Source organism: Pan paniscus, chromosome 6, assembly GCF_029289425.2.
Source record: "Pan paniscus chromosome 6, NHGRI_mPanPan1-v2.0_pri, whole genome shotgun sequence".
Classification (NCBI taxonomy): Eukaryota; Metazoa; Chordata; class Mammalia; order Primates; family Hominidae; genus Pan; species Pan paniscus.
In genome coordinates, this window is record NC_073255.2 from 90,829,441 (window position 1) to 90,849,449 (window position 20,009).

Consider the following 20,009-nt stretch of genomic DNA (forward strand, 5'->3'; position numbering starts at 1 on the left):
TGATTCTCCACTGGACAGCTATGTTGTCCAGGTGGGTCTCAAACCCCTGGCCTCATTGTTAAAGTACAAGCCAAACTTGGAGAAAGATCGATGCCCCAGAAGCAAGCAGCAGGGGCTTTTGGTTGGGCAACCTCTCAAATACACTGTGGGTGGTGGAGGTTCCCTGAAGCAGAGCCCTTATCCCCATCCAGGCCAGTGAGTTGAAGGCAGATTAAATCATACGAAGGAAGCTAAGACACAGTTTCCTTTAAAGGTTTTTCATTTATTAGTCATTTCTGAAGCAGTTAATTCTCTTTTCTTATTAAAAAAAAAAGGTGTGTTTCATCCAGAGTTATATCAGAGTGATTAAAATGATTTTTCTACTGGGGATACAGCTCCCCGGATCAGAAAAAAAAAATTATCTTTTTTTTTTAAATGAACCACAAAAATAAAACCAAAAGAGAATATCAACAATCAAAAATAATCCCCAAATATCCAGGACAAAAAATAAAATATTTATTGATCTATCACAGCGAGACACAAAAAGATGGGCGGGGCAGGAGTGGGAACTGCTCTGAAGTTCAGTGGACCGAGGGAGGGATGGGGGGGTATACAGTACTGCATGTGGGGACACCCCGGGTGGGGAGGAGATGCCTGGCACCCCAGTCTGCACAGCCCCGCACGCCCTGGGGGAGTGTAGGATGGGGGTGGAGGCAGGGCACAGGCGGCCATGACAGGTCAACCAGGTTGATGGTGGGTGCACCCAGCCAGCTAGTGGTGCCGGGCGGTCAACTGGGGACATGGATGGACGGACGGATGGATGAATGGACGGATGGGCGGATGGATTCTACAAGGGCAAGGTGGCTATTCCCAGTGTGGGGTGGTTTTCCAACCCAAAAGCGCCCCAGATGTGGGGAACAGCGATCGGTGGGGAGGAGACGGCCAAGTGGACCCAGGAGAGGAGGGATGCTATGAGCGAATCCAGCTTTGAGGCTTCAGGTTCTTGGGTACCAACTGGATGGCAGCCAACGGTGGGTCCTGGTGGGCAGGGGGAGCTGGGACTGCCCAGGAAGTGTCTGCACCATCTTTAGAGGAGCCCCAGGGAGGGGGTTCCCCGAGGGGCCACCCTTCCCTCCTCCCTCCCCCCAGGAAGATAAGAGCACCAGCGTGTAGCACCAAGTTCCCCTGGAGATGGAGGCTGTGTGGAGGGGGAGCTCCTAGGTGGGAAGGGATGGGGTGGGGGGCCAGGACCACACGGCCCTTGCCTCTGAAGTAGGGGGCCTCCTGATCGGGGCACTTGGCCACTCCCCTCTTGTTTCCTTGCCCTGTGGATCTGCAAGGCCGCCCGGCCTGCCCGTTCCCTCCTGGGGTGGGGAGTCGGAGGGGCATGGGATGGGGTTACAAAGGGTTTACATTCTCCACCAAGCAGTAGCACCAACGTTGATGAGGTCGTGAGTCAGGGGTCCTAGGAAGCTCATTTTCTCTTCCGGCCACAAGCTTTCCCCAGGCAGGCCCCACCTGGACGGGAGGAGGTGCACATCACTGTGAGTCCGGCCCCTCTCAGTTTCGGCTCTAATCCCCGCCTGCTCTGACCCACTGGAATGGAGGCTCCAAGAAGCCAAGAGAAGCCAAGTCGTGGCCCCAGGCCAAACTCAGACCTGATCCATGCCATCAACTTCCACTGGACAGATGGGGCGGGAGAAGCCCCCAAGATATTACTTGGATGAAACCAACGCTCGCAGAAAAGGGGGCAGGTCATGGGGCCTGGCTGGGGAAGGACGGGGCCTGGCTGGGGAAGGACAGGGCCTGGCACTGGCTCCTGGCTCCACTGCTCCAAGAAGCCTTTCGGGGAAAGGCTAAGAGCAGCTCCATCAAGGAACATGGGATGAAGGGAGAGTCAGTGTCTGCAGGAGACGGCCCTCTCAGGGAGTTGGGTGGACCCATACATCTGAGAGGGCATCAGATAAGTAAATCAAGGCCCAGTAGAGGGAGAGAGGGTCTTATCCACATAGTGTCTGAGCTGGGACTCAAACCCAGGATTCCTACCCCCTCCTGGGAATAGTCTGATGGGTGAACCCTGTTTCAAGGCATCAGTCTGTGTTAGGTAAGGCACCATTGTCTAGTAGCGCGGCCCGGAGCAGTTCCTAACCATGCTTGAGCCAGATATGGCTCCTTACCGCCACCTGGTGGCAGTGAGCAGAGAGTGGGGCAGGAACAGACATCTGCCTCTGAAGTTTTTTTTTTTTTTTTTTTTTTTGAGACGCAATCGTCTTGCCCTGTCATCACCCAGGCTAGAGGGCAGTGGTGTAGTCTCAGCTCACTGCAACCTCCGCCTCCTGGGTTCAAGCAATTCTCCTGTCTCAGCCTCCAGAGTAGCTGGGATTACAGGCGTGCACCACCACACCTGGCTAATTTTTTTTTTTTTTTTTTTTGAGACGGAGTCTTGCTGTGCCGCCCAGGCTGGAGTGCAGTGGCGCAATCTCGGCTCACTGCAAGCTCCGCCTCCCGGGTTCACACCATGCTCCGCCTCCCGGGTTCACACCATTCTCCTGCGTGAGCCTCCCGAGTAGCTGAGACTACAGGTGCCCGCCACCATGCCCGGCTAATTTTTTGTATTTTTAGTAGAGACGGCCGGACGTGGTGGCTCACTCCTATAATCCCAGCACTTTGGGAGGCCGAGGCGGGCGGATCACGAGGTCAGGAGTTCGAGACCAGCCTGGCCAAAATGGTGAAACCCCGTCTCTACTAAAAATACAAAAATTAGCTGGGCGCAGTGGTGTATGCCTGTAGTCCCAGCTACTTGGGAGGCTGAGGCAGAAGAATCGCTTGAACCTAGGAGGCAGAGGTTGCAGTGAGCCAAGATCGTGCCACTGCACTCCAGCCTGGGCAACAGAGCAAGACTCCGTCTCAAAAAAAAAAGAAGACTATAGTATTTTTAGTAGAGACGGGGTTTCACCGTGTCAGCCAGGATGGTCTCCATCTCCTGACCTCGTGATCCACCTGCCTTGGCCTCCCAAAGGGCTGGGATTACAGGCGTGAGCCACCACGCCCAGCTAATTTTAGTATTTTTAATAGAGACAGGGTTTCGCCATGTTGGCCAGGCTGGTCTTGAACTCCTGACCTCAGGTGATCTGCCCTCCTCAGCCTCCCAAAGTGCTGGGATTACAGGTGTGAGCCATCACACCTGGCCATGAACTGTGTTTTTAAAAAGCAAATGTTCCCTGTGTTTGTAAGAGGTCAGCAAGAAGGAGGGGAGGCTCTACATTCAGCTCGGGGTCCAGCCTCGTGTGACCTGAGGCTGTGGGGTCCACCCCTGGGTGCTGGCTCAGCCCTTCTGAGCAGGAGATGGCACAGGAGAGGAGGGAGGAGGTGGCTGCAGCTCCAGGGCAGGGCCCAGGGGCAGGGAGCCTGGCATACCTGGGAAAATGGGAGACAATCCGAAGCCAGGTCTTGCTGCCACTCCTGCAGGAGAGATTTCAGGTTGGTGGGTTGGTAGGGGTGGAAACTGACTCCAGCCTCATCACTTTCTGCCTGCACTGGCTCACCCAAGACCTCTGTCTGGGATCACCTCCTCTCCATCCCCCCCACTATATAATTTTTTATATTTTATTTTATTATTATTTTTTTGAGATGGGGTCTTGCTCTGTTGCCCAGGCTGGAGTGCAGTGGTGCGATCTTGGCTCACTGCAACCTCCGCTTCCCAGGCTCCAGTGATTCTCCCGCCTCAGCCCCCCGAGTAGCTGGGATTACAGGCGTCCACCACGTTTGGCTAATTTTTGCATTTTTTTTAGTAGGACAGGGTTTCACCATGTTGACCAGACTGGTCTCGAACTCCTGACCTCAAGTGATCCACCCACCTAGGCCTCCCAAAGTGCTGGGATTACAGGCGTGAGCCACCGCGCCCAGCCAATCCCCCTCACTACAGCCAGAGTGGCTTTCTCAACACAACATGCCGCCACCTAGCAACCAGGTGTGGCACCTCATGGCCTCAACCCTGAGCTCTGCCTGGCACTGTCCCCAACCTTATAGCTTGCCCGTTTGCCCAGTACATCTGCAATCCTAAAGTGCCCTCGCCAGCCCCAGTCTCCTGTCCTTGTGTGGACATGGGCTCTGGGAGTCGCCACTGCTAGATGGACAGGCCCCCTCTAGATCGGGACAGAGCTGAGGACTACATAGCAGAGCTGGCCACCCCTACCTCCAAGTGGGAACTGCCCGGCACCCCCTAGGACACCTCCAAGGCCAGCAGCACCTGAGAAGAGGCAGGTGGGGTCAGGATAAGACACCCCCATCGGGAAGAGGCCCTGATATCCCTGCTGGGTTCTGGGTTAAGGAATGTCCCAGACAAGATCTTCAGGGGTAGGGGGAGCCAGAGGGAGGCCTGAGCTGGGCTGGGGGAGGGCGGCGATGGGCATGGCAGGGGGTGCAGGCCACTGGCAGGAAGGCATCAGAGGGGAACTCACCGTATTTAGCTGCTTTAGCGGCTGCCGCTGGAGGTATACCTGGGGAGATGAGGCACATGACGGCTCAGGAATGCCAATGCCACCTGTCAGGCCCTGTCTGTTTTTTTTTTTTTTTTTTCTTGAGGCAGAGTCTCACTCCTTCGCCTGGGCTGGAGTGCAGTGGCGCGATCCCGGCTCACTGCAACCTCCATCTCCTGGGTTCAAGCGGTTCTCCTGCCTCAGCCTCCTGAGCAGCTGGGATTACAGGCACCCACCACCACGCCTGGCTAATTTTTGTATTTTTAGTAGAGACAGGTTTCACCATGTTGGCCAGGCTGGGCTCGAACTCCTGACCTCAGGTGATCCACCTGCCTCAGCCTCCCAAAGTGCTGACATTACAGGTGTGAGCCACTGCGCCTGGCTAGGCCCTGTCTTCTTACCTACTCACCCTTTACCGTCTGCCCATGGACTCATCCTCCCAGTGTCTATCCCCCCATCTCTCCTTCATCTATCCAGGGTCTTGCTCTGTTGCCCAGGCTGGAATGCAGTGGCTCGATCACAGCTCACTGCAGCCCTGAACTCCCGGGTTCAAGTGATCTTCCTGCCTCAGCCTCCCAAGTAGCTGAAACTACAGGCACACACCACGCCCAGCTAATTTTTAAATATTTCGTAGAGGTGGTGGTGGTGGGGTGTCTTGCTACGTTGTCCAGGCTGGTCTTGAACTCCTGGCCTCAAGCAATCCACCTACCTAAGCCTCCCAAAGTGTTGGGATTACAGGCATGAGCCACCATGCCCGGCCCCAAAAGTCTTAATTGTTAAGCTCCTACTGTGTGTCTGGTCTTGTGGCACTCACAGGAAGAGCTGTGCAGGCTAGTTTACAGGGGGAGACACAATGACAGCCCAAGAAAGGGGGAAATGGCCACACAAGGTCGGCCACCATGGTGGAGACTTAGGGAAAGCAATTTCTCTCCAAGCTTTGATTTCTTTCTTGGAGAACTGGCATAACCATCATTCTCCTAATTTACTCCCACCGCAGTGGTCAGGTGGGTTGAAAGAGAGAGGAGAGGGGGAGGACTGGGACCCTGGCGGCAAGGGATAGCCCCAGCTCCCGTTTGTCACATTTCTTGTTTTTATTTTGTTTTGGGATGAGGTCTTGCTCTGTTGCCCAGGCTGGAGTGCAGCGGCGTGATCTTGGCTCACTGCAACTTCTGCCTCCTGGGTTCAAGTGATTCTCCTGTCTCAGGCTCCCGAGTAGCTGGGATTACAGGTGTGTGTCCCCATGCCCAGCTAATTTATATATATACATACATATATATATATATATATATATATATTTTTTTTTTGAGACGGAGTCTCGCTCTGTCGCCCAGGCTGGAGTGCAGTGGCGCGATCTCGGCTCACTGCAAGCTCCGCCTCCCAGGTTCACGCCATTCTTCTGCCTCAGCCTCCCGAGTAGCTGGGACTACAGGCGTCTGCCACCATGCCCAGCTAATTTTTTGTATTTTTTAGTAGAGACGGGGTTTCACTGTGTTAGCCAGGATGGTCTTGATCTGACCTCGTGATCTGCCCACCTCGGCCTCCCAAAGTGCTGGGATCACAGGCGTGAGCCACCATGCCTGGCCTCTTTTCTTTTCTTTTCTTTTCTTTCTTTCTTTTTTTTTTTTAGATGACAGGGTCTCACTCTGCTGCCCAAGCTGGAATGCAGTGGTACCATCTCAGCTCACTGCAGCCTCTGCCTCCTGGGCTCAAGCGATCCTCTGGCCTCAGCCTCCCAAGTACCTGGAAATACAGGTGCCCACCACCACGCCCGGCTTATTTTTGTATTTTTGGTAGAGATGAGGTTTCGCCATGTCACCCAGGCTGGTCTCAAACTCCTCACCTCAAGTGATCTGCCCACCTTGGCCTACTAGAGTGCTGGGATTGCAGGCGTGAGCCACCGCACCTGGCCAAGAGGACATCTTGAGCAAAGACGTGCCAGGGGTGGGAACGAAAGTCTCTGTCTCTGTCTCTGTCTCCATCTCTGTCTCGCATACACACACCACACACACTCACTGATTTCAGAACAACTCTCACCTGCAAGGCCCCCAACACCTGGAACTCCAAGCCCTCCGACTCCGAGTCCTCCGAGCCCAGCGGCTCCCACTAGGCCTGTGGAGACAGCTGAGCATTAGACTCCGCTGGTCAGAAAGGTGGGACTGAAGCCTCGGCCTGTGGAGGGCGGAGGTGTCCTCTGGGGACACAGGTGGAGCCTGAGGTCTCCCCTGGCCTTCGATGGCACAGTGGAGCCAGGAGGTGTCTGGGGCAGGGACTCTGAGTCTACAGTGCCTGGTCAGAAGCTCCTCCCACACCCTGGGGGCCTGGGGGCCTGAGGGCCTGGCGGCAGCTCCCACCTCCACCCAGTGCTCACCAAACTGGGCGGCTTTGGCAGCAGCTTTGGCTGCGGCAGCGGCGGCGGCGGGTCCGGCTCCTGGGAACACAGACCGAGTTCAGGGAGGCACTCTGTACTGGTTAGATTCCCTCCCCACCCTGCCCCTCCTGGGGTTTCAACTCACCCACCACACCGCCTGGGATGCCTACTCCACCGAGAGCCCCGAGCCCTCCAAGGACCCCAGGCACTGCTGCTCCTGCGGGGAGAGGAGGGAAAATGAGTGTTCCATTTCTGAACGATGGGTCTCCCTGCCCCAGGGACACAAGGCAAGCAGACAGGTGGCAGGGGCCATGTGACACTGTGGAGGAGCAGTGGACAGGAAGTCCAGTCCATATTTTGTTTCATTTTGAGATGGGGTTTTGCTCTGTCACCCCGGCTGGAGTGCAGTGGTACAATCATAGTTCACTGCAACCTCCAACTCCTGGGCTCATGCGATCCTCCTGCCTTAGCCTCCCAAAGGTGTGAGCCACTGTGCCTGGCCTTAAAAGTTCTTTTGTAAGCCGGGTGCGGTGGCTCACACCTGTAATCCCAGCACTTTGGAAGGCTGAGGCTAGTGGATCACCTGAGGTCAGGAGTTTGAGAACAGCCTGGCCAACATGGTGAAACCCTGTCTCTACGAAAAATACAAAAATTAGCCAGGCGTGGTGGCGGGCGCCTGTAATCCCAGCTACTTGGAAGGCTGAGGCAGGAGAATCACTTGAACCCGGGAGATGGAGGCTGCAGGGAGCCGAGATCGTACCACTGCATTCCAGCCTGGGTGACAGAGCAAGACTCTGTCAAAACAAACAAACAAACAAACAAACAAACAAACAACGGCAATAGTATCTACAGCAGGCACTTAACATTTTGAGTGCTTCACACTTAGCAGCCCATTTTTTATGCATTGCAGCAGGAAAGGTAGGCACTATTGTCATTCCCATTTTGCAGATGAGAACGCTGAGGCAGAGCAGAGGTTAAGCAGTGTGCTCAGGGCTTCAGGGACGGGAAGTGGCTGGGGAGCCTGCGCCCTTCGCGGCTCCACCACATGACGTCACTCTGTTTCCCTGGCAATGTCTGTTGACTCAGGCCTGCCAAGCAGTCAGCAGTGAGCAGGGGAGGAGGCCAGGGCCGCTGGGGGTCAGCGCTGAGGAAGCCAGGATTTTCCGAGGTAGAAACTGGCCCCAAGTGGACCTGCCCGGCTGGTTGGTGGATCCCTGGGGGAGTCTTCCACCTCCCACCAACGCTGCTCACAGGAGGCCAGGAATTCAGGGGCTACAGACAGCGTGGGTCTGGCCAGGCGGGGCTGCCAGAGCGCCAAGTGCAGAGGCTGTGGGACTGCCACGTCCTCTGGGCTGGCTCGTGGTGGGAGCAGTCCTGCTGGCAGGACAGGAAGGCAGGCGGGGGCCCGGGGTGCCCAGATGAGGAATACCAGCTCCTTTGCTCGGGCCAGAGAGCTGGGGTGGAGGCAGAGACTGCCCAGACTCCTCATACCCACAGCAGGTCCAGTCCCTTCCTGGACACAGGGACCATGAAACTGTCAGGGTCAGGGCGAGCTTAGGGATGGTGGAATTGCCTCCTGGGGGGCAACTGGGATTTCAAGGGTGTTTTTGGTGGTCACAGGGGTTGAAGGCACCATAAGCATTTAGTGGGCAGGGGCCAGGTTTTTAAACTGTCATAAATGTGTCCTAGAAACTGCCTTTTTCTTTTTCTTTTCTTTTCTTTTTTTGAGATACAGTCTCGCTCTGTCGTCCAGGCCGGAGTGCAGTGGCGTGATCTCGGCTCACTGCAGCCTCCATCTCCTGGGTTCAAGCGATTCTCCTGCCTCAGCCTCCCGAGTAGCTGGGATTACAGGTGCCCGCCACCACACCTGGCTAATTTTTGTGTTTTTAGTAGAGATGGGTTTTCACCATATTGGTCAGGCTGGTCTGGAACTCCTGACCTCAGGTGATCCGCCCACCTCGGCCTCCCAAAGTGCTGGGATTACAGGTGCCCGCCACCACGCCTGGCTAATTTTTGAATTTTTAGTAGAGATGGGGTTTAACCATATTGTTCAGGCTGGTCTGGAACTCCTGACCTCAGGTGATCTGCCTGCCTCGGCCTCCCAAAGTGCTGGGATTACAGGTGTGAGCCACCACGCCCGGCCGAAACTGCCTTTTTCTATTGTGACCACCCCAGTCCTGTGCTGTCAGGGATGGTGTGGTGGCAAGGGAGCCACAAGTGGTTGTGGGGTGCACTCACCATATTTGGCTGCTTTAGCGGCAGCCAGGGCTCCAGGTACTGGGGAGAAAGAAAAGTTGGGGAGTGGTCAGGAGCCGAGCTCTGTGCCTGGGAGTTCTGCCGCCTCCTCTAGAGAGCCCTCCCTGACTTCCTTGGCCTCTATTGCTTCCTCAAAGCCCTGAAGCTGTACAGGCACAGAGCTTTAGGGCTGAACAGTGCCTCCACCTTCCGTCTGCCCCTTCCTTCTCTCCCCAGGCCTAGCATGGACTGCCTGAGGCTGGGCACAGAGTGGGGCTCAGTCACCAGCTGGTGAAGAACTGGAGTTCCTAGTGGTCCCCTGGGCACAGAGCACTGCTGAAGGGGAGCCAGGCTGATCTACCTGTTCCTTGCCTGGTTGGAGGGCAGGCTTTTTCTCAGTCTGGAGCCCTGCCACCCCTCTACTGAGGAGGCAGATACTCTGCAATTGGGCAGCCTGGGGTCCCTTGGCCTGGTCTGCCCTCCTCCGGCTATCTGTTACCCCGAGATGCTTAGGAGAACCTAACAAGGATTTTACTATGCACCCCTGGGTGGTGAGGGGGTGCTGGGGAGGTGCTGAGAGGAGGAGGGATCTCCTTCCCTGAGCTCAGGGGACAGGCTCCGCCTAACCCCCTCATCTGCACCTGCCCCGAAGCCAGGCACACCAGCACCAACTCCAAGTCCAGGAACACCAGCACCAACTCCAAGTCCAGGGACGCCGACACCAACTCCAAGTCCAGGGATGCCAGCACCAAGCCCAGCTGCAGCTCCTGCAGACAGAGGGCAGTGGTGGTGACAGCAGGCAGGGAGCATGCCCCTAAGGAGGTGTCCTGCCCAGGGAGCTGAGCCTAGTCCCAGAGGAAGGGGCCCAGATCCAAGCAGCGGCCTCCTCCCTGGCTGTTGCCCCTAACCAGCTCTGGGATCATTGGGGAGAGGAGAGAAAGGTGGGCGAGGCACTCACGGAGCTGGGCTTTGGCAGCCACCTTGGCAGCGGATTTTGCTGCAGCTGAGGGAGGGAGAGAGAGGGGGATTAGAGATGGAGGCGGGGCCCATGGAGGCTTCGGGGGCCCCTCAGGCTCATTGACTCATGAAACTCACCTGCAACTCCACCAGGGCCAATGCCGGGAGCCACGCCAACGCCGGGAGCCACACCAACGCCGGGAGCCACACCAACACCAGGAGCCACACCAACTCCAGGAGCCACGCCAACTCCAGGAGCCACGCCAACTCCAGGAGCCACGCCGACACCAGGAGCCACACCAACTCCAGGAGCCACGCCGACACCAGGAACTAACCCTGCAAGATTGAGAAGAGCTGATCATTAACCAAGACCTGATCAAAGAGGACAGAAGCTTATGGAAAGAGGGCTGGAGCCTCGGCCCTGGCATAGATTTGCTGTGTGACCCTGGATCAGTTACTTTCCCTTGCTGGGCCTCAGCTTCCTCCTCCCTAATATGAAGTGTGTGCAGGCTCAGGAGTTCATAACTTTGTTTTTTTGGAGACAGAGTCTCACTCTATCACCCAGGCTGGAGTGCAATGGCGTGATCTCGACTCACTGCAACCACCACCTCCCGAGTTCAAGTGAGTCTCCTGCCTCAGCCTCCTGAGTAGCTGGGACTACAGGTGCGCACCACCATGCCCGGCTAATTTTTTTGTATTTTTAGTAGAGACAGGGTTTCACCATGTTGGCCAGGCTGGTCTTAAACTCCTGACCTTGGGTGATCCACCCGACTTGGCCTCCCAAAGTTCTGGGATTATAGTTGTGAGCTGCTGCATTTGGCCAGGAGTTCTTAACCTTTTCAGTGACAAGGACCCCTTGGAGATTTGAGGCTGATGGCGGCAGATTTACATTATATAAGGGACTTTGTAAGACAGAAAGGCTTTGGGTTCAAATCTCAGCTCAGCCACCATTTAGCTGTGCAACTGTAGGCAAGTTGCTTAAGCTCTGGGAACCTCAGTTTCCACATCTGTAAAATGGGAAAAATAAAATCAACTCTGTAAGATTTTTGTAGGCCAGGCACGTTGGCTCATGCCTGTCATCCCAGCACTTTGAGAGGTCAATGTGGGAGGATCGCATACAATTTTTCTTTTTTTTAAACTGGGCATGGTGGTATGTAACTGTAGCCCCAGCTACTAGGGATACTAAGGGGGAATAATTGCTTAAGCTAGGAGTTTGAGGCCTGCGGCGAGCTATGACGGCATCACTGCACTCCAACCTGGGCGACAATGTGAGACCCCATCTCAAATAAGTAAATAATAAAGATTGCTGTGTGTGAGAATCTGGGGCTCAGCAGACCTGCAGTTGAAATGCTCTCTGGCCTATTCAGTCCTAGAGATTCTGATCTGAACCTTTCAGCCCACAGGTCCCTAGGGCCAAGGCCTACAGACCCCATGCCCAGGGCCTGACATACAGTTGAGCTCTACAATTGGTGCTGCCACGATTTGCCATGTTCAGAAAAGTGTGGGCACCTGGGGCTGCCAGGGTGGCCCTCAAATGTAGCAAGAGATGGGGAACAAGAAGTACTGCAGGCCGGGTGTGGTGGCTCACGCCTGTAATCCCAGGACTTTGGGAGGCAGAGGCAGGAGGATCGCTTTAGCCTAGGAGTTTGAGACCAGCCTGAGCAACATAGTGAGACCGCTGTCGCTACAAAAAAATTAAAAAATTAGCCAGGCATGGTGGTGGGCACCTGTGGTCTCAGCTCTTGGGGGGCGGAGGCAGGCAGACTGCTTGAGCCTGGGAGGTTGAGGCTGTAGTGAGCTATGATTGTGGCACTGTACCCCATCCTGGGTGACAGAGCTAGACCCTATCTCAAGAAAAAAGAAGGAGAAGGAGAAGAAAGAAGAAGGAGGAAAAGGAGGAGAAGAAAGACGGAAGAGAAGAGAAGAAGGAGGAGAAAGAAGAAGGAGCAGAGGAAGAAGAAGAAGAAGGAGAAAGAAGAAGAACAAAGAAGGAGAAAAAGAAGAAGAAGAAGAAAGAAGAAGAAGGAGAAGAAAGGAGAAGCAGGAGGAGGAGGAAGAGGGAAGAGAAGGAAAAGAAGCAGGAGGAGAAGAAGAGGAAGGAGAAGAAGAAGAATGAGAAGGAGGAGGAGGAGGGAGAAGGAGGAGGAGGAGGAGAAGAAAGAAGAAGAAGAAGGAAGAGGAGCACAAGAAGAAGAAGGAGAAGGAGAAAGAGAAGGAGAAGGGGGAGAACTGGAGTCCCTCAAGGGGAGCTGGAGCTCAGCATGAGGTCAGGTCCCCAATAGCCTGGGAGGCACCAGGGGCTTTAGGAACAGGGAGGCTCACACTGCTCACCCTGCTTCCCTAATCAGAAACATCACCCACACTCCTAGAGGTCATTCATCAGTGGGCCAAAAGGTCTAAGGAGGGCCCACCCCAGAATGTGACAGCTTAAGTGGGGTGGAAAGGAACAGGGAGCTGGGCAGTCAGACCCCAGAGCAGGGCACAGGAGAAAGCAGTTCTCCGTGAGCCAATGGCGGGGGTGAGGGGGACTTACCAAACTGGGCAGCTTTGGCGGCTGCTTTAGCAGCTGCAGCTGCTGGGGTCCCCACTCCTGGAGGTGTGAAGAGAAGGGGTGAGAGAGTAGTCTCTCACACCCCTCCCTGCTTCCCATCTCTAGGCTCAGTCTTCCCGTTTGTAAAATGGTGCAGTCGACCTTGGTCAACTCCAGGGACCCTTCCATGAGACAAACCAAACCCGTCTCTGGGCTGGAGACACAGCTCACCTGGCACTCCTCCCGTGCCCGGCACACCTGGGACTGCGCCTGGGGCACCTGGCACTAGCCCACCCAGCACTCCTGCTCCTGCAGCACCTGGGGGAGTGGAGAACCTTCAGCCTTGCCCCTCCCAGTGCTCACTTTTTGGGGGAGCAAGGGTGGGTGGGAGAATCGGGGGAAGAAGAGAATGGCTTCCTGGCACCTTCAATTCTTTTTCTTTTTCTTTTTTTTTTATTTTTAGAGTTGGAGTCTTGCTCTGTCACCCAGGCTGGAGTGCAATGGTGTAATCTCTGCTCACTGCAGCCTCTACCTCCCGGGTTCAAGCCATTCTCCTGCCTCAGCCTCCCAAGTAGCTGGGACTATAGGTGCCCGCCACCATGCCCAGCTAATTTTTGTATTTTTAGTACAGACAGCATTTCACCATGTTGGCCAGGCTGGTCTCGAACTCCTGGCCTCAAGGGATCCACCTGCCTTGGCCTCCCAAATTGCTGGGATTACAGGCATCAGCCACCCAACCCTGCCAGACACCTTCAATTCTGGGGGTGGGGGGTGGGGTGATGAGCCAGTGACCAACAGTCCTAACAGGGGGCATCTGAAAAGGACAGTAAGAGTGGAGTGTGGCTTTGGAAGATGGGGCAGGGGCCTCGTGACCTTGGTCCAGGCCATTTCAGTCCTGGAGGCCTGGGAGCCAGTTTGCCCTGAGGTTGGACCCTGAGCCCCGCGGGAGAGCAGGACTTGGGGACAGGCAGGGCAGGGGCACTTACCGTACTTGGCAGCCTTGGCGGCAGCTGCTGCCTGAGCTTCGGCTACAAGGAAACGAGTAAGAAAGAGACCCTCAGAAGCCGTGCCTGGGTCTCCTCTGAGCCGTGTTTAAAGCTCTTCTGCCCTGTAAGGCATGGATACGACCTCCCTTCTTCTCCCCCAACTCCTCCCTGAGCACATTCAAGCCCGATCTACAGTCCCCACTGCCCCTGCAGAGCCGAGCAGACAAGAAGCCCCCATCCCTTCTCAACCCATGTCCCCAGATGTGACTAAGGCTCACGGGAAATGCCAACTCCCGGGACACCTCCGACTCCGGGAACACCTCCGACACTAGGGACACCTGCGACTCCAGGGATACCTCCGACTCCGACACCAAAGCCGGGAAAGCCCCCAGCTCCAACCCCGTAAGTAGGAATGCCTCCAACTCCGACTCCGGGCCTGGCCCCTGCAGAGGGAAGGGAGCCAAGTAGAAAAGAAGCTCAGTGAGAGAGGCTGGGTGGGCTCTGAGGGATGCTGATGGATTGGGAAAGAGGATGTAAATTTCCCCCAGGCCTTGTCCATAAAAGGCAGAAAACTGGGATGCCTGGGTCCCCAGCACCTCCACCATGAAGCCTTTAAAAAAAAATGTGGGGCCGGGTGCAGTGGCTCATGCCTGTAATCCTAGCACTTTGGGAGGCTGAGGCAGGTGGATCACCTGAGGTCAGGAGTTCGAGACCAGCCTGGCCAATATGGTGAAACCCCATCTCTACTAAAAATACAAAAATTAGCCAGGCGTGGTGGCGGGCACCTGTAATCCCAGTTACATGGGAGGCTGAGGTAGGAGAATCACTTGAACCCAGAAGGTGGAGCTTGCAGTGAGCGGAGATCACGCCACTGCACTCCAGCCTGGGTGACAGAGCAAGACTCCGTCTCAAAAAAAAAAAAAATTTCTTTTTTTTGGCCAGGTGCAGTGGCTCATGCCCATAATCCCAGCACTTTGGGATCCACGAGGCAGGTGGATCATTTGAGTCCGGGAGTTCGAGACCAGCCTGGCCAACAAGGCAAAACCCCGTCTCTACTGAAAATACAAAAATTAGCCAGGCATGGTGGTGCATGTCTGTAATCCCAGCTTCTTGGGAGGCTGATGCATGAGAATTGCTTGAACCTGGGATGCAGAGATTGCAGTGAGCCAAAATCATGCCACTGCACTCCAGCCTGGGCGACAGAGTGAGACTCTATCTCAGAAAAAAAGAAAAAGAAAAAGAAAAAAAAATTAAAATTTTTCATTTATTTTTTATTTTTTTTATTTTTTATTTTTATTTTTATTTTATTTATGGGGTCTTGCTATGTTGCCCAGGCTGGTCTTAAACTCCTGGCCTCAAGCAATCCTCCTGCCTCGACCTCCCAAGTAGCTGGAACAAACAAGCACATGCCACTATGCCCAGCTAATTTTTACATTTTATGTAGAGACAGGGTCTTGCTATTTTGCCCATGCTGGTCTCTAATTCCTGGCCTCAAGCAATCCTCCTACCTTGGTCTCCCAAATTGCTGGGATTACAGGTGTAAGCCACTGCACCCAGCCCTTTACTGACACTCTTCAGTCCTCCTCTGGCCCCTCTCCTCTCTGAGCACTTCGGGAAGACCCCCTTTGTTGGATGCAGAGAGATTATTGGCAGAATCCACATCCCCAGGCAGTTTTGGGCTCCTCTGAGAGGGCCTTGGCCAGAGCAGGGAGGCTCAGGGTCACTGTCCCCACTGGGAATGCCATCCTGGGACTTTCCCGCCACTCAGCCCCATGGCCCTGTGGTGGGAGACAAATGGGGGAGACATTGTCCTGAGGCCTGCTGGTGACTTGCTCGGTGACCTTGGGCAAGTCACTTCCCTTCTCTGGGCAAGTAGAGGAGGGTCCTTTAGTTCTGGCAAGTAAAGGCCAGGACAGGGTGGGGCAGAGCTGTCAGCATAGCACTCACCGTATTTGGCTGCCTTCGCAGCTGCCTTAGCAGCTGCTTCTGGTGACACAACCCCTGGAGAGACCAAAAGGGACACAAATGCTCAGGAGAGATTGGAGGAGAGCTGTGTAGTATGTATCCCTCTGTCTGCCCATCTGTGTGTTGGGCCATCTCCTTTCATGCCAACATAGAGTTGGCTACACATCCATTTATGCACTGATGTCCACCCACCTGCCCATCTGTATACCCAGCCACCCCCATCATCCATCTACCTAGTGACCCACCTCTATACCTGTCCATTTGTCTTTTTTTTTTTTTTTTGAGATGGAGTCTCAATCTTGTCACCCAGGCTGGAGTGCAATAGCGCAATCTCAGCTCACTGCAATCTCCGCCTCCCCGGTTCAAGCACTTCTCCTGCCTCAGCCTCCCAAGTAGCTAGGATTACAGGCACCCACCACCATGCCTGGCTAATTTTTTTCTATTTTTAGTGGAGATGGGATTTCACCATATTGGCCAGGCTGGTCTCGAACTCCTCACCTCAGGTGATCCGCCCACCTTGGCCTCCCAAAGTGCTGAGATTATAGGCATGAGCCACTGCTCCCGGCTGTCCATTTGTCTATCCTTGGATATCAATCCACCCACCCAACCACCTAACTCTCTGTCCACTCATCTATCTGCCAACTTATCCCATCTGCCTATCTATCCATTCGTCTAACCATCTAGCCAACCATCGATTTTGCATTTGCTTGCCCACCATTCCACCCACCCATCTATTCATCTGCCCCTCCAACCATGTGCTCATTCATCCACCCATCTACCCATTCATCCACCCGTTCTTTCATCCAGCCTCCCATCCATCCATCCCTCATCCATCTACCCATTCATCCATTCTTCCATCCATCCTCCCATCCATCCATGCCCCCATCCATCCACTCACCTATCCATCCCACACCCATCCACCCACACATCCACTCACCTACCCATCTATCCACCCATTCATCCATCCACTTATTCATCCATCCATCCATCCATCCATCCATCCATCCATCTACCCACCCACCCATCCACCCATCCATCCATCCACCCACCCATCTATCCATCCATTCATTCATCCACCCACCCATTCATCCATCCACCCACCCATTCATCCACTTATCCATCTATCCACCCACTTACCGTTTTATCTACCATAAACTGAACACCTACTCAGCTAAGGGCTAGGAACATGGAGTTGAAAAAGACACGGTTCCTGCCCCCCAGAGAACACTGATAGCCAGAAGGTCAATTGGAAAATATGATACTGATTAGAAGCTAATAAGGAGATTGGTATAGCCCAAGGAAGAGAAGATGAGGGGATGAGACGTGGTCAAGGGTATGGGCAGATGGTTATGGTGTTAGGGAGAATGCAAAAATTTTGGCAATAGTCTCAATATTTCTCTCTAATACACACACACACACACACACACACACACACACACACACACACACACACACACACACAGAGCCCAGCTCACCTGGAACCGCAGCACCTGGGATCCCAGCACCTGGGACAACTGGAATCCCAGCTCCTGGGACACCAACACCTGGAACGCCAGCTCCTGGGACACCAACTACTCCCGGGCCAAAGCCTGGCCCACCAGGCACTAAGCCTGCAGCAGCTCCTGTGGAAGAAAAAGCATTGTTCCCCTAACCTATGGGAACCTCAGAGGGGCTAGAAGGGTGGTTAGTAGAGTATGGAAGTGACAGTTGGTCCTGAATGCAGGATTGCAGGTGGGTTGACATTTCCTCTGCATGGATCCTACTCATCAGAGAGATGTGGAGAGACTAAGAGGGTCCCTAAAGAGCTCTAGGGATTTGAATCAGTGAGCTGGAGGAATGTGACCTCTTTCTTTTTCTTTTCTTTTCTTTCCTTCCTTTCTCTTTCTTTCTTTCTTTTCTCTCTCTCTTTCTTTCTTTCTCTCTCCCTCCCTCTCTCTCTCTCCCTCCCTCCCTCTTTTCTTTTTCCTTCCTTTCTTCCTTTCCCTTTCTTTCTTTCTCTTTCTCTCTTTCGTTTCTTCCTTTCTTTCCTTCCTGCCTCTCTCTCTCCCTCCCTCCCTTCCTTCATTTCCTTCCTTCCCTCCCTCCCTTCCTTCCTTCCTTCCGTTTTTCCTTCCTTCCTTCCTTCCTTCCTTCCTTCCTTCCTTCCTTCCTTCCTTCCTTCCTTCCTTCCTGTCTCTCTCTTTCTGTCTCTCTTTCCCTTTTTTTTGAACCAAATTGTCACTTACCCAGGCTGGAGTGCAGTGGCATGATCATAGCTCACTGCAGCCTTGAACTACTAGGCTCAAGCAATCCTCTCACCTCAGCCTCGCAGGTGGCTGGGACCACAGGCATGTGCCACCATGCCTAGATAATTTTTAAATACTTTTTGGAAAGATGGGGTCTCAGTATGTTGCTCAGGCTGGTCTCAAACTCCTGGTTTTAGCCTCCCAAATTGTTGGGATTACAGGCGTGAGCCATTGTGCATAGCTAGAATGTGATCTATTTCTAAAGCACAGTCAGAATTCTCACCACTGGGCACCCATTTAGTTGATGCAGCAGACACCTGTGGGCCGGCCCTGGAGGGGATGGAGTGGGAGGAGCCATGTCCCCTCTGCAGGGTCCCCTCCCTCTGCTGAGTTAATCAGGGCAAAACAATAGAGACGGCATCTCAGGTAGAGTGATCAGAAGGGGCAAAGGTAAGGAGGCATGAACAATGCATATTTGGGAAGGAACAAAGGCCAAGTCCATCTGGCTTTATGGCTAGGGTCTCTGAGGTCTATGCAGGGGCCCGAGCCGTGGACTTGCCACCCCGGGAGGCACTCACCATACTTGGCTGCCTTAGCGGCTGCTGCTGCAGCTGCAGCTGCAGCTGCTGCTGCAGCTGGAGTCCCAACGCCTGAAAACACAGCCACAGAGGGTGAGGTCCTTGCCCTGTGGCCATCTCAAGGACACACCCACCCCCTGCTGGGACAGATGTTACCTGCGATGCCTCCGATTCCAGGAATTGCCCCAGGCACGCCAGGAACACCGGCCCCTCCAACACCAGGGAGGACTCCGGCTGCTCCAGCACCTGTTGAGATGGGGACAGTGCAATGTAGTTTCCCAAGGACCCTCCTGAGGACAGGCAGGATGGCCACTTAGACGCTGGCGTTTTCACCAGTGTGATCTTATCCAGGAATGGGTCCCGGGTGTCTCCAGATGGGCCTGTCTGGGGTGGCCCCCACCCCACTCCACTGTTCCTTGACTCTCCCCCAAAGTGTCCATTTCAACACACTCATTAAGGGACTTGTATGTTTTCAGACAAATCCCATTCTAATCACTGCCACATACTGAGAAACCACAAGTGGCCGCTCCCTGGGCCAGAGGGGCCCCTGCAGGAATGTTCAAGACTTCCTCTCCCTGTGTTCCAAAGATGCAGCCAAGTTTGTAATCCAAGCGCCTGGCTGCTTGGCTCTGGCAGCCCCTCACAGCCCTGCTCTCCCGCTCCCACATTCCAGCCGTCCCCACCAGCCGCTGGGGCCAAGGAGCCTCGGGTGCTGGGAGGGGGGCCTGCGGGGCCTCCACTGGGAGGCCCAGCTTCAGGCTTCTCCCCACATTCTCACTCTCTCGGGCTGGTGGGGAGATAAGGAAAGGGCTTCCCTGGGGCTGAGGATGAAGGAGGACTTCAGCCCTAGTGGTCTGACCCTGAGGTGGGCACTACCTGGGGCAGGGGACAGATGCCCACTCCACCCACTGCACAGGCACAGGAATACCACGTTCCATCTGCAGCCATGCTAGCCAAGAACTCACTGACCTGAGCAGTGAGTTAACATTTTTATAGTACACATTAAATTGATACATAACTATTAAATATTTTAAATGCTTATATATGCACCACCTAAAATTATCTTTCTAACCACCGTGGTACCCATTCCCTCTGCTTGGCCTCCTCTTTCCTGTTTTAACCACATGGTAAGCTCCATCTTTATTTTTAAGGCCTAAATCACATGTCACTTTCTCTGGGAAGCCTTTCTAACTTTCCTCAGGTAGAAAAAAATGCCTCCCATTTCTTGACTCCCACAACAGTGGCTATATTCTCTAAGAGAACTCTTGTTTGTCCCTGATCTCTGATATGGATGGGTGGGAGGAGGCAGTGAGGGAGGGAAGGAATGAGGCATGGATGAATGCATAGAGGAAAGAATGAATGAATGAATGAATGAATGAATGAATGAATGCATGGGTGAATGGATGGATGGGTGCATGGATGCATGGAGGAATGGATGGATGGATGGATGGATGGATGCATGCATGGAGAAATGGATGGATGGGTGCATGGAGGAATGGATGGAGGGATGCATGGAAGAATGGGCAGATGGATGGATGGATGGAAGAATCAATGGAGGGAGTGATGGATAGATGGATTGATGGGTGGATGGATGGATGGATGGATGGATGGATGGACGAGTGGATGGATGGGTAAATGGATGGATGGATGAGTGGATGGATGAATGGATGGATGGATAGATGGATGCATGGAGGAATGGATGCATGGA

At 54.2% G+C, this 20,009-nt stretch overlaps 1 protein-coding gene across 50 annotated transcripts in view; it reads right to left on the reverse strand.

Annotated features, from left to right (window-relative positions):
* Positions 1–473: 473 nt before the first annotated feature.
* ELN (elastin) overlaps positions 474–20,009 on the reverse strand; it is a 42,017-nt gene continuing 22,481 nt past the window's right edge. For 13 of the 50 annotated variants that reach the window (XM_063605875.1, XM_055114489.2, XM_034951387.3 and 10 more), the window contains 17 exons: positions 18,458–18,547; positions 18,302–18,373; positions 16,974–17,120; positions 15,481–15,534; positions 13,812–13,976; positions 13,534–13,575; positions 10,156–10,353; positions 10,019–10,063; positions 9,702–9,827; positions 9,064–9,102; positions 6,971–7,042; positions 6,826–6,885; positions 6,492–6,566; positions 4,440–4,478; positions 4,175–4,228; positions 3,397–3,441; positions 474–1,497 (listed from right to left, as the gene is read on the reverse strand). In XM_063605875.1, the coding sequence (XP_063461945.1) occupies positions 1,454–1,497; positions 3,397–3,441; positions 4,175–4,228; positions 4,440–4,478; positions 6,492–6,566; positions 6,826–6,885; positions 6,971–7,042; positions 9,064–9,102; positions 9,702–9,827; positions 10,019–10,063; positions 10,156–10,353; positions 13,534–13,575; positions 13,812–13,976; positions 15,481–15,534; positions 16,974–17,120; positions 18,302–18,373; positions 18,458–18,547 (1,367 nt within the window). In that variant the 3' untranslated portion in view covers positions 474–1,453. Of the gene's footprint in view, positions 1,498–3,396; positions 3,442–4,174; positions 4,229–4,439; positions 4,479–6,491; positions 6,567–6,825; positions 6,886–6,970; positions 7,043–9,063; positions 9,103–9,701; positions 9,828–10,018; positions 10,064–10,155; positions 10,354–12,550; positions 12,608–12,778; positions 12,866–13,533; positions 13,576–13,811; positions 13,977–15,480; positions 15,535–16,973; positions 17,121–18,301; positions 18,374–18,457; positions 18,548–20,009 lie in introns of all 50 variants that reach the window. The other 37 variants (XM_063605887.1, XM_063605890.1, XM_063605876.1 and 34 more) reach the window with 10 other exon arrangements.